This window comes from Oncorhynchus masou, chromosome 12, assembly GCF_036934945.1.
Source record: "Oncorhynchus masou masou isolate Uvic2021 chromosome 12, UVic_Omas_1.1, whole genome shotgun sequence".
Lineage (NCBI taxonomy): Eukaryota > Metazoa > Chordata > Actinopteri > Salmoniformes > Salmonidae > Oncorhynchus > Oncorhynchus masou.
The window spans coordinates 1,133,314-1,147,839 of NC_088223.1; the positions used below are offsets into that span (position 1 = coordinate 1,133,314).

Here is a 14,526-nt window from a genome sequence, read left to right on the forward strand (position 1 = left end):
TTGTATAGATGTAGTTTCACCTAGACTTACTCTGTATAGATGTAGTTCCACCTATCCATGATGACTTACTCTGTATAGATGTAGTTCCACCTATCCCTGATGACTTACTCTGTATAGATGTAGTTCCACCTATCCCTGATGACTTACTCTGTATAGATGTAGTTCCACCTATCCCTGATGACTTACTCTGTATGGATGTAGTTCCACCTATCCCTGATGACTTACTCTGTATAGATGTAGTTCCACCCTAGGCCTGATGACTTACTCTGTATAGATGAAGTTCCACCTATCCCTGATGACTTACTCTGTATAGATGTAGTTCCACCTTGCCCTGATGACTTACTCTGTATAGATGTAGTTCCACCTATCCCTGATGACTTACTCTGTATAGATGTAGTTCCACCTAGCCCTGATGAAGTCCCAGGCCAGGGGCATCCCCACCACGTTACCAGCGATGTAGTTGATGGTGGAGGTGCAGTCCTGCTTTCGGATCTTAGCTGGATCCAGGGAATAATCCAGATACCTGTTTCAACACAACAAAGGGATTTGTGAATCATCTCGTGTGGGATTCTTATGAAGATGTGTGGGGGGGGGGGGGGGTGACGTGACCTCAGTCCGATTTTTTACCTGATGGTGTTGCTCTGAACATGCACAAACACAGCCTTTTGAAAGCGCAGGGCTTGTGATGTCATTTTTCATTTTAGAGGACTAATTGTTCTCATGCAGGAATGATATACAGTACCTTCAGAAAGTATTCACACTCCTTGACTTTACACATGTTGTTGTGTTACAGGCTGAATTTAAAGTTAACTGGTCTACACACAATACCCCATCATATCAAAGGGGAATTATGTTTTTCAATCCAGGTGTGGAAAGCTCTACACACAGCTGTAATCGCTCTTAGATATTTACCCATAAAGACACACAGCTGTAATCACTCTTAGAGACCCATAAAGACACACAGCTGTAATTGCTCTTAGATATTTACCCATAAAGACACACAGCTGTAATCGCTCTTAGATATTTACCCATAAAGACACATAGCTGTAATCGCTCTTAGAGATTTACCCATAAAGAGACACAGCTGTAATCACTCTTAGATATTTACCCATAAAGACACACAGCTGTAATCACTCTTAGATATTTACCCATAAAGACACACAGCTGTAATCACTCTTAGATATTTACCCATAAAGACACACAGCTGTAATCACTCTTAGATATTTACCCATAAAGACACAGCTGTAATCGCTCTTAGAGATTTACCCATAAAGACACACAGCTGTAATCGCTCTTAGAGATTTACCCATAAAGACACACAGCTGTAATCGCTCTTAGAGATTTACCCATAAAGACACACAGCTGTAATCACTCTTAGAGATTTACCCACAAAGACACACAGCTGTAATCGCTCTTAGATATTTACCCATAAAGACACACAGCTGTAATCGCTCTTAGATATTTACCCATAAAGACACACAGCTGTAATCGCTCTTAGAGATTTACCCATAAAGACACACAGCTGTAATCACTCTTAGATATTTACCCATAAAGACACACAGCTGTAATCACTCTTAGATATTTACCCATAAAGACACACAGCTGTAATCGCTCTTAGAGATTTACCCATAAAGACACACAGCTGTAATCGCTCTTAGAGATTTACCCATAAAGACACACAGCTGTAATCGCTGCAAAAGATGAGTACAGGCCAGGGAGGACCTCAGCTTGGCAGCCTCTGTACCTACCTGTTCAGCAGCCATGGGACCTTCGTACAGGCCAGGGAGGACCTCAGCTTGGCAGCCTCTGTACCTACCTGTTTAGCAGCCAGGGGACCTTCGTACAGGCCAGGGAGGACCTCAGCTTGGCAGCCTCTGTGGCTACTGTGGCATTGTTGAACATCTGCCAGGCGAAGTCCCATTCCGCCAGCCCTCCTGCTGCGATAGCGTTGCAGTACACTGTTGTCTTCAGGTTGGGGTGAATCCTGCCAATTAACACAACATCAGCGAAGGAAAACAATCACGGTAACCCTAAACATCCTTAGGGTTGCAACATTCTGGTCAACTTTTCCCATAATTACCAGTTGGAGGAGTCCCGGTTTTCCTACTTATTCCTTCCTGATTCCAGGAATCCTTCAGCTGGGATTTCTGGTAAACCTGGGAATTTTGGGAAAGACCCAGGATATGGAAACCCAAATAATTGTGCTTCGTACTCACGGGTTGTGGTCTGGGTTCAGCATCCACTCTCTGAACCAATCGCTGGTGAGAACCCTGCAGCGCTCCACTCCCATACGACACGCAAAGGATATGGCGTTGATCTGGTTGTATCTGAGAGATAGGAGAGACAAGAGGGACAGGGCTGTGGAACGGCTCACATCACATTATGGTAATATTGATCTGGTTGTATCTGAGAGATAGGAGAGACAAGAGGGACAGGGCTGTGGAACGGCTCACATCACATTATGGTAATATTGATCTGGTTGTATCTGAGAGATAGGAGAGACAAGAGGGACAGGGCTGTGGAACGGCTCACATCACATTATGGTAATATTGATCTGGTTGTATCTGAGAGATAGGAGAGACAAGAGGGACAGGGCTGTGGAACGGCTCACATCACATTATGGTAATATTGATCTGGTTGTATCTGAGAGATAGGAGAGACAAGAGGGACAGGGCTGTGGAACGGCTCACAACACATTATGGTAATATTGATCTGGTTGTATCTGAGAGACAAGAGGGACAGGGCTGTGGAACGGCTCACATCACATTATGGTAATATCTAAGGGTTCATCCCAAATAGCACCCTATTCCCTATGTAGTGCATTCCTTTTGAAAACTGACCAATAATGTGTATTTACTGTTGTAAGAGAAGGGACAGAAAGATATATTTACAAATACAATGATGTATCTTAATTGTTTAAAATAACATTTAATTTGAAAAACAGAGTTGTTACTGGTCGTTGTGTCCAGTGGGGACTCTGGTCCAATCAACCGTTATGGTCCTGAAGTATTCAAACAGGGGGGTGATCTGCATCTTCAGGTAACCCTGGGAGACAAACAGTATGAACCAATCAGACCTGTTGTTTCAGGTAACCCTGGGAGACAAACAGTATGAACCAATCAGACATGTTGTTTCAGGTAACCCTGGGAGACAAACAGTATGAACCAATCAGCCCTGTTGTTTCAGCTAAGCCTGAGAGAAGTACAGTATGAACCAATCAGACCTGTTGTTTCAGCTAAGCCTGAGAGAAGTACAGTATGAACCAATCAGACCTGTTGTTTCAGCTAAGCCTGAGAGAAGTACAGTATGAACCAATCAGACCTGTTGTTTCAGCTAAGCCTGAGAGAAGTACAGTATGAACCAATCAGACCTGTTGTTTCAGCTAAGCCTGAGAGAAGTACAGTATGAACCAATCAGACCTGTTGTTTCAGCTAAGCCTGAGAGAAGTACAGTATGAACCAATCAGACCTGTTGTTTCAGCTAAGCCTGAGAGAAGTACAGTATGAACCAATCAGACCTGTTGTTTCAGCTAAGCCTGAGAGAACAGCACTGAATTTTGTTAGTTCTTTGTTATGATCTTTGTTATGTCCTCTATGTCCTCTATGTTGATCTTTGTTATGTCCTCTGTTGATCTTTGTTATGTCCTCTGTTGATCTTTGTTATGTCCTCTGTTGATCTTTGTTATGTCCTCTATGTTGATCTTTGTTATGTCCTCTATGTTGATCTTTGTTATGTCCTCTATGTTGATCTTTGTTATGTCCTCTATGTTGATCTTTGTTATGTCCTATGTTGATCTTTGTTATGTCCTCTATGTTGATCTTTGTTAGGTCCTCTATGTTGATCTTTGTTAGGTCCTCTGTTGATCTTTGTTATGTCCTCTGTTGATCTTTGTTATGTCCTCTGTTGATCTTTGTTAGGTCCTCTGTTGATCTTTGTTAGGTCCTCTGTTGATCTTTGTTAGGTCCTCTATGTTGATCTTTGTTAGGTCCTCTATGTTGATCTTTGTTAGGTCCTCTGTTGATCTTTGTTAGGTCCTCTATGTTGATCTTTGTTATGTCCTCTATGTTGATCTTTGTTATGTCCTCTGTTGATCTTTGTTATGTCCTCTATGTTGATCTTTGTTATGTCCTCTATGTTGATCTTTGTTATGTCCTCTGTTGATCTTTGTTATGTCCTCTATGTTGATCTTTGTTAGGTCCTCTATGTTAATCTTTGTTATGTCCTCTATGTTGATCTTTGTTATGTCCTTTATGTTGATCTTTGTTATGTCCTCTGTTGATCTTTGTTATGTCCTCTATGTTGATCTTTGTTAGGTCCTCTGTTGATCTTTGTTAGGTCCTCTATGTTGATCTTTGTTATGTCCTCTGTGTGTTGTTGTTGATCTGTCATTTTCTAATGCACTACAACCATAATCAATAATAGCAGTGTTTCACATCAGACTCCAGTATTCCAGAGAACATAATAAGCTGATTATATTGTGGTTGTTTTAGCCTATGAGACAAATAATGACAAGTTGTTCTATGTCATTTTTTTACGTACGAAAACTATGTTCAGTTAAAGATGATACTAGAGCTTCATGGCTTCACTAGAGGCCAATATTTCAGACTATAACATATTATTACTACAGTATATTGTATATTTAGGGTAGCAGAAGCTTCATGGCTTCACTAGAGGCCAATATTTCAGACTATAACATATTATTACTACAGTATATTGTATATTTAGGGTAGCAGAAGCTTCATGTCTGTCACTAGAGGTCAATATTTCAGACTATAACATATTATTACTATAGTATATTGTATATTTAGGTTAGCAGAAGCTTCATGTCTGTCACTAGAGGCCAATATTTCAGACTATAACATATTATTACTACAGTATATTGTATATTTAGGGTAGCAGAAGCTTCATGTCTGTCACTAGAGGCCAATATTTCAGACTATAACATATTATTACTACAGTATACTGTATATTTAGGGTAGCAGAATTAGTAACCTTTTAAAACATTCCCAGGTTTTGCAGGGAATCTGTAATCCATCTACCAGGATTTCTGGAAAACCTGGAGAATTTGGGACGACGACAGATCTTTTGCAACTGTAAATGAATGATATATCATATGATAGTGAGAACCCACCTGTAGCACACCGTATGCCTGTCCACGGTCCAACATGAGGATATAGTAGTTGAGATTCCTGAGAGCTGACTCCCAGGGGATGTAGTCTCTCTCCTGAGACAGGTACCTGGTAATATATAATATATAATATAAGAACTGACTCCCAGGGGATGGAGTCTCTCTCCTGAGACAGGTACCTGGTAATATATAATATATAATATAAGAACTGACTCCCAGGGGATGGAGTCTCTCTCCTGAGACAGGTACCTGGTAATATATAATATATAATATAAGAACTGACTCCCAGGGGATGGAGTCTCTATCCTGAGACAGGTATCTGGTAATATATAATATAAGAACTGACTCCCAGGGGATGGAGTCTCTCTCCTGAGACAGGTACCTGGTAATATATAATATATAATATAAGAACTGACTCCCAGGGGATGGAGTCTCTCCGGTTCCGGTTGGAGCGAGCGGTCGCATCTACACTTCGGTCCGCAGGTAGTATAACTTTTCATTACATTTCGTTATAGTACAACGGTTTGATTTGTCTAATCTTAGCAATTTCTTCTTAGCCAGCTACATAGCCGTCTTTGTATCAACGACAATTGCATAATTATCGTATTTCGTCGTCCTAACGTATCTGCCCAGCAGCTAGCTAAGCAGCTAGCTAACATCCACTGTCCACTAGCACTGTAGAAACTATTACACTCAACTGAACGACTCGATTAGCGTAGTGTCAGCTAGCTACATAGTTGTCTTCGTATCCAAGATAATTGTGCAGTTTAGAGTGTGTAGACTTAGAGTGATTATCTCAATTTACCGAGGTTAGCTAGCCAGCTATTTGTCGTCCTTAACGTAGGAAATGCTGCTAGCTAGCTAGCCAACAGCTAGCCAACAGCTAGCCAACCTCTACCGAATTGAACGAATTGAACTCCAACTACCCGGTCATCATTCCGCGTCGCTCCACAGGTAGTATCACATTTTCATTTCACTTCATTACAGTACAACGGTTTGATTTGTTTGTTCGTAGCTAGCCAGCTACATAGCCGTCTTTGTTTCTAAGACAATTGTGTAGTCTAGAGCGATTTTCTAGGTTAGCTGGCCAGCTATTGTCGTTCTTCTAACGTAGCTAGCCAGCTAGCCCCCGAATAGCAGCACTGTAGTAACTATTACAGTACAACGGTTTGTTTTGTTTGATCGTAGCTAGCTAGCTACATAGCCGTCTTTGTATCTAAGACAATTGTGTAGCCTAGAGCGATTTTCTAGGTTAGCTGGCCAGCTATTGTCGTTCTTCTAACGTAGCTAGCCAGCTAGCCCCCGAATAGCAGCACTGTAGTAACTATTACAGTACAACGGTTTGTTTTGTTTGATCGTAGCTAGCTAGCTACATAGCCGTCTTTGTATCTAAGACAATTGTGTAGCCTAGAGCGATTTTCTAGGTTAGCCAGCCAGCTATTGTCGTTCTTTAAAGTAACGGAACGCAATCAACCTTGCTAGCTAGCCAGCTAGCCCCCGAATAGCAGCACTGTAGAAACTATTACACTCGACGGAACGACTTGATTAGTGTAGTGTCAACATCGCAGCCACTACCAGCTAGCCTACTCCAGCAGTACTGTATCATTTCAATCATTTTAGTCAATAAGATTCTTGCTACGTAAGCTTAACTTTCTGAACATTCGAGACGTGTAGTCCACTTGTCATTCCAATCTCCTTTGCATTAGCGTAGCCTCTTCTGTACCCTGTTAACTATGTGTCTATCTATCCCTGTTCTCTCCTCTCTGCACAGACCATACAAACGCTCCACACCGCGTGGCCGCGGCCACCCTAATCTGGTGGTCCCAGCGCGCACGACCCACGTGGAGTTCCTGGTCTCCGGTAGCCTCTGGAACTGCCGATCTGCGGCCAACAAGGCAGAGTTCATCTCAGCCTATGCCTCCCTCCAGTCCCTCGACTTCCTGGCACTGACGGAAACATGGATCACCACAGATAACACTGCTACTCCTACTGCTCTCTCTTCGTCCGCCCACGTGTTCTCGCACACCCCGAGAGCTTCTGGTCAGCGGGGTGGTGGCACCGGGATCCTCATCTCTCCCAAGTGGTCATTCTCTCTCTCTCTCCCCTTACCCATCTATCTATCGCCTCCTTTGAATTCCATGCTGTCACAGTTACCAGCCCTTTCAAGCTTAACATTCTTATCATTTATCGCCCTCCAGGTTCCTCGGAGAGTTCATCAATGAGCTTGATGCCTTGATAAGCTCCTTTCCTGAGGACGGCTCACCTCTCACAGTCCTGGGCGACTTTAACCTCCCCACGTCTACCTTTGACTCATTCCTCTCTGCCTCCTTCTTTCCACTCCTCTCCTCTTTTGACCTCACCCTCTCACCTTCCCCCCTACTCACAAGGCAGGCAATACGCTCGACCTCATCTTTACTAGATGCTGTTCTTCCACTAACCTCACTGCAACTCCCCTCCAAGTCTCCGACCACTACCTTGTATCCTTTTCCCTCTCGCTCTCATCCAACACTTCCCACACTGCCCCTACTCGGATGGTATCGCGCCGTCCCAACCTTCGCTCTCTCTCCCCGCTACTCTTTCCTCTTCCATCCTATCATCTCTTCCCTCTGCTCATACCTTCTCCAACCTTTCTCCTGACTCTGCCTCCTCAACCCTCCTCTCTTCCCTTTCTGCATCCTTTGACTCTCTATGTCCCCTATCCTCCAGGCCGGCTCGGTCCTCCCCTCCCGCTCCGTGGCTCGATGACTCATTGCGAGCTCACAGAACAGAGCTCCGGGCAGCCGAGCGGAAATGGAGGAAAACTCGCCTCCCTGCGGACCTGGCATCCTTTCACTCCCTCCTCTCTACATTTTCCTCCTCTGTCTCTGCTGCTAAAGCCACTTTCTACCACTCTAAATTCCAAGCATCTGCCTCTAACCCTAGGAAGCTCTTTGCCACCTTCTCCTCCCTCCTGAATCCTCCTCCCCCTCCCCCCTCCTCCCTCTCTGCAGATGACTTCGTCAACCATTTTGAAAAGAAGGTCGACGACATCCGATCCTCGTTTGCTAAGTCAAACGACACCGCTGGTTCTGCTCACACTGCCCTACCCTGTGCTCTGACCTCTTTCTCCCCTCTCTCTCCAGATGAAATCTCGCTTCTTGTGACGGCCGGCCGCCCAACAACCTGCCCGCTCGACCCTATCCCCTCCTCTCTCCTCCAGACCATTTCCGGGGACCTTCTCCATTACCTCACCTCGCTCATCAACTCATCCCTGACCGCTGGCTACGTCCCTTCCGTCTTCAAGAGAGCGAGAGTTGCACCCCTTCTGAAAAAACCTACACTCGATCCCTCCGATGTCAACAACTACAGACCAGTATCCCTTCTTTCTTTTCTCTCCAAAACTCTTGAACGTGCCGTCCTTGGCCAGCTCTCCCGCTATCTCTCTCAGAATGACCTTCTTGATCCAAATCAGTCAGGTTTCAAGACTAGTCATTCAACTGAGACTGCTCTTCTCTGCATCACGGAGGCGCTCCGCACTGCTAAAGCTAACTCTCTCTCCTCTGCTCTCATCCTTCTAGACCTATCGGCTGCCTTCGATACTGTGAACCATCAGATCCTCCTCTCCACCCTCTCCGAGTTGGGCATCTCCGGCGCGGCCCACGCTTGGATTGCGTCCTACCTGACAGGTCGCTCCTACCAGGTGGCGTGGCGAGAATCTGTCTCCTCGCCACGCGCTCTCACCACTGGTGTCCCCCAGGGCTCTGTTCTAGGCCCTCTCCTATTCTCGCTATACACCAAGTCACTTGGCTCTGTCATAACCTCACATGGTCTCTCCTATCATTGCTATGCAGACGACACACAATTAATCTTCTCCTTTCCCCCTTCTGATGACCAGGTGGCGAATCTCATCTCTGCATGTCTGGCAGACATATCAGTGTGGATGACGGATCACCACCTCAAGCTGAACCTCGGCAAGACGGAGCTGCTCTTCCTCCCGGGGAAGGACTGCCCGTTCCATGATCTCGCCATCACGGTTGACAACTCCATTGTGTCCTCCTCCCAGAGCGCTAAGAACCTTGGCGTGATCCTGGACAACACCCTGTCGTTCTCAACCAACATCATGGCGGTGGCCCGTTCCTGTAGGTTCATGCTCTACAACATCCGCAGAGTACGACCCTGCCTCACACAGGAAGCGGCGCAGGTCCTAATCCAGGCACTTGTCATCTCCCGTCTGGACTACTGCAACTCGCTGTTGGCTGGGCTCCCTGCCTGTGCCATTAAACCCCTACAACTCATCCAGAACGCCGCAGCCCGTCTGGTGTTCAACCTTCCCAAGTTCTCTCACGTCACCCCGCTCCTCCGCTCTCTCCACTGGCTTCCAGTTGAAGCTCGCATCCGCTACAAGACCATGGTGCTTGCCTACGGAGCTGTGAGGGGAACGGCACCGCAGTACCTCCAGGCTCTGATCAGGCCCTACACCCAAACAAGGACACTGCGTTCATCCACCTCTGGCCTGCTCGCCTCCCTACCATTGAGGAAGTACAGTTCCCGCTCAGCCCAGTCAAAACTGTTCGCTGCTCTGGCCCCCCAATGGTGGAACAAACTCCCTCACGACGCCAGGACAGCGGAGTCAATCACCACCTTCCGGAGACACCTGAAACCCCACCTCTTCAAGGAATACCTAGGATAGGATAAGTAATCCTTCTCACCCCCCCCCTTAATGATTTAGATGCACTATTGTAAAGTGGCTGTTCCACTGGATGTCAGAAGGTGAATTCACCAATTTGTAAGTCGCTCTGGATAAGAGCGTCTGCTAAATGACTTAAATGTAATGTAAATGTAATATATAATATATAATATAAGAACTGACTCCCAGGGGATGTAGTCTCTCTCCTGAGACAGGTACCTGGTAATATATAATATAAGAACTGACTCCCAGGGGATGGAGTCTCTCTCCTGAGACAGGTACCTGGTAATATATAATATAAGAACTGACTCCCAGGGGATGGAGTCTCTCTCCTGAGACAGGTACCTGGTAATATATAATATAAGAACTGACTCCCAGGGGATGGAGTCTCTCTCCTGAGACAGGTACCTGGTAATATATAATATAAGAACTGACTCCCAGGGGATGGAGCCTCTCTCCTGAGACAGGTACCTGGTAATATATAATATATAATATAAGAACTGACTCCCAGGGGATGTTGTCTCTCTCCTGAGACAGGTACCTGGTAATATATAATATAAGAACTGACTCCCAGGGGATGGAGTCTCTCTCCTGAGACAGGTACCTGGTAATATATAATATATAATATAAGAACTGACTCCCAGGGGATGGAGTCTCTCTCCTGAGACAGATACCTGGAAATATATAATATATAATATAAGAACTGACTCCCAGGGGATGGAGTCTCTCTCCTGAGACAGATACCTGGAAATATATAATATATAATATAAGAACTGACTCCCAGGGGATGGAGTCTCTCTCCTGAGACAGGTACCTGGTAATATATAATATAAGAACTGACTCCCAGGGGATGGAGCCTCTCTCCTGAGACAGGTACCTGGTAATATATAATATATAATATAAGAACTGACTCCCAGGGGATGTAGTCTCTCTCCTGAGACAGGTACCTGGTAATATATAATATAAGAACTGACTCCCAGGGGATGGAGCCTCTCTCCTGAGACAGGTACCTGGTAATATATAATATATAATATAAGAACTGACTCCCAGGGGATGGAGCCTCTCTCCTGAGACAGGTACCTGGTAATATATAATATATAATATAAGAACTGACTCCCAGGGGATGGAGTCTCTCTCCTGAGACAGGTACCTGGTAATATATAATATATAATATAAGAACTGACTCCCAGGGGATGTAGTCTCTCTCCTGAGACAGGTACCTGGTAATATATAATATATAATATAAGAACTGACTCCCAGGGGATGGAGTCTCTCTCCTGAGACAGGTACCTGGAAATATATAATATATAATATAAGAACTGACTCCCAGGGGATGTAGTCTCTCTCCTGAGACAGGTACCTGGTAATATATAATATATAATATAAGAACTGACTCCCAGGGGATGGAGTCTCTATCCTGAGACAGGTACCTGGTAATATATAATATAAGAACTGACTCCCAGGGGATGGAGTCTCTCTCCTGAGACAGGTACCTGGTAATATATAATATATAATATAAGAACTGACTCCCAGGGGATGGAGTCTCTCTCCTGAGACAGGTACCTGGTAATATATAATATAAGAACTGACTCCCAGGGGATGTAGTCTCTCTCCTGAGACAGATACCTGGAAATATATAATATATAATATAAGAACTGACTCCCAGGGGATGGAGTCTCTCTCCTGAGACAGGTACCTGGTAATATATAATATAAGAACTGACTCCCAGGGGATGGAGTCTCTCTCCTGAGACAGGTACCTGGTAATATATAATATATAATATAAGAACTGACTCCCAGGGGATGTAGTCTCTCTCCTGAGACAGGTACCTGGTAGTATATATAATATAAGAACTGACTCCCAGTGGATGTAGTCTCTCTCCTGAGACAGGTACCTGGTAATATATAATATATAATATAAGAACTGACTCCCAGGGGATGTAGTCTCTCTCCTGAGACAGGTACCTGGTAATATATAATATAAGAACTGACTCCCAGTGGATGTAGTCTCTCTCCTGAGACAGGTACCTGGTAATATATAATATATAATATAAGAACTGACTCCCAGTGGATGTAGTCTCTCTCCTGAGACAGGTACCTGGTAATATATGATATATAATATAAGAACTGACTCCCAGGGGACGTAGTCTCTCTCCTGAGACAGGTACCTGGTAATATATAATATATAATATAAGAACTGACTCCCAGGGGATGGAGTCTCTCTCCTGAGACAGGTACCTGGTAATATATAATATATAATATAAGAACTGACTCCCAGGGGATGGAGCCTCTCTCCTGAGACAGGTACCTGGTAATATATAATATATAATATAAGAACTGACTCCCAGTGGATGTAGTCTCTCTCCTGAGACAGGTACCTGGTAATATATAATATATAATATAAGAACTGACTCCCAGGGGATGGAGTCTCTCTCCTGAGACAGGTACCTGGTAATATATAATATAAGAACTGACTCCCAGGGGATGGAGTCTCTCTCCTGAGACAGGTACCTGGTAATATATAATATAAGAACTGACTCCCAGGGGATGTTGTCTCTCTCCTGAGACAGGTACCTGGTAATATATAATATATAATATAAGAACTGACTCCCAGGGGATGGAGTCTCTCTCCTGAGACAGGTACCTGGTAATATATAATATAAGAACTGACTCCCAGGGGATGGAGTCTCTCTACTGAGACAGGTACCTGGTAATATATAATATAAGAACTGACTCCCAGGGGATGTAGTCTCTCTCCTGAGACAGGTACCTGGTAATATATAATATAAGAACTGACTCCCAGGGGATGGAGTCTCTCTACTGAGACAGGTACCTGGTAATATATAATATAAGAACTGACTCCCAGGGGATGGAGTCTCTCTACTGAGACAGGTACCTGGTAATATATAATATAAGAGCTGACTCCCAGGGGATGGAGCCTCTCTCCTGAGACAGGTACCTGGTAATATATAATATAAGAACTGACTCCCAGGGGATGTAGTCTCTCTCCTGAGACAGGTACCTGGTAATATATAATATATAATATAAGAACTGACTCCCAGGGGATGGAGCCTCTCTCCTGAGACAGGTACCTGGTAATATATAATATAAGAACTGACTCCAAGGGGATGGAGTCTCTCTCCTGAGACAGGTACCTGGTAATATATAATATAAGAACTGACTCCCAGGGGATGGAGTCTCTCTCCTGAGACAGGTACCTGGTAATATATAATATAAGAACTGACTCCCAGGGGATGGAGTCTCTCTCCTGAGACAGGTACCTGGTAATATATAATATAAGAACTGACTCCCAGGGGATGTAGTCTCTCTCCTGAGACAGGTACCTGGTAATATATGATATATAATATAAGAACTGACTCCCAGGGGATGGAGTCTCTCTCCTGAGACAGGTACCTGGTAATATATAATATAAGAACTGACTCCCAGGGGATGGAGTCTCTCTCCTGAGACAGGTACCTGGTAATATATAATCTGTATAGTAGAATATATTACTCTAGTTACCTGGTGGTCCTCAGAGCTAATGTCGTGTTGATCACCTTGGCCCTGGAAACACACAACAATATGACAGCACAACCACATCAGCTCCCAGCTTCCACACAGTTCACCAGGAAATACAGTAGGTGGGGGGGAGTAAGAAAGAGCTTTACCTGGCCAGATTGAAGGCATCATCCACTATTTGAGCTCTGTTAATTAAAGGAATGACCTGCACACAGAAGTTCTGATGTTACATTGCGTCATATGGAATCATACTCTGATAGGTAATATCCACATAAGATTGGATTAATAACGTATACTGACCGTGTGGTCTGTGGTGAGCTGGTTGAGGAGTCGTTCCCAGTTGTCCATGTCGTAGTTAACCCTGTAATAGCCAGACACATTGAGGTTGGCCAGAACCCACTCAGATCCTGCTGTTGTCATGGGGGGGTGTCTGTCTGTTGGAGGAAAGCCAAACACTGGTCACAGAAAGGCAACTTTCTGCCAGATTTTACAAAATTCACTGGTTTTCCAGAATATCCTGGTTAGAGGATTCCCTGACTTCCCGCTAATTCCCAAGTAATTCCATTAGAACTCAGGGACTTTTTGGGAAAGTTACCATAATTTTGCAACCTTGGTCTCAAGTTAGGATTCAACACAGAACTTCCTGTTACGATGAACAATAACATGACCTGGCCATGTCCATTAATCCAGGGACATCTCCACTGATACCCATGGACCTGTCCATTAGTCCAGGGACATCTCCACTGATACCCATGGACCTGTCCATTAGTCCAGGGACATCTCCACTGATACCCATGGACCTGTCCATTAGTCCAGGGACATCTCCACTGATACCCATGGACCTGTCCATTAGTCCAGGGACATCTCCACTGATAACCATGGACCTGTCCATTAGTCATTAGTCCAGGGACATCTCCACTGATACCCATGGACCTGTTCATTAGTCATTAGTCCAGGGACATCTCCACTGATACCCATGGACCTGTTCATTAGTCATTAGTCCAGGGACATCTCCACTGATACCCATGGACCTGTTCATTAGTCATTAGTCCAGGGACATCTCCACTGATACCCATGGGCCTGTTCATTAGTCCAGGGACATCTCCACTGATACCCATGGGCCTGTTCATTAGTCCAGGGACATCTCCACTGATACCCATGGGCCTGTCCATTAGTCCAGGGACATCTCCACTGATACCCATGGACCTGTCCAT

The 14,526-nt window shown here is 44.7% G+C and overlaps 1 protein-coding gene across 3 annotated transcripts in view; it reads right to left on the bottom strand.

Moving 5' to 3' along the window:
• Positions 1-378: 378 nt before the first annotated feature.
• LOC135549455 (aminopeptidase Ey-like) overlaps positions 379-14,526 on the bottom strand; it is an 80,208-nt gene continuing 66,060 nt past the window's right edge. For 2 of the 3 annotated variants that reach the window (XM_064979436.1, XM_064979437.1), the window contains exons 13-20: positions 13,613-13,746; positions 13,462-13,517; positions 13,316-13,357; positions 5,132-5,237; positions 2,954-3,045; positions 2,217-2,327; positions 1,817-1,984; positions 379-523 (exon numbers count right to left, since the gene is read on the bottom strand). In XM_064979436.1, coding sequence (XP_064835508.1) covers positions 379-523; positions 1,817-1,984; positions 2,217-2,327; positions 2,954-3,045; positions 5,132-5,237; positions 13,316-13,357; positions 13,462-13,517; positions 13,613-13,746 — 854 coding nt within the window. Of the gene's footprint in view, positions 524-1,816; positions 1,985-2,216; positions 2,723-2,953; positions 3,046-5,131; positions 5,238-13,315; positions 13,358-13,461; positions 13,518-13,612; positions 13,747-14,526 lie in introns of those variants that run through there. The other variant, XM_064979438.1, reaches the window with a different exon arrangement.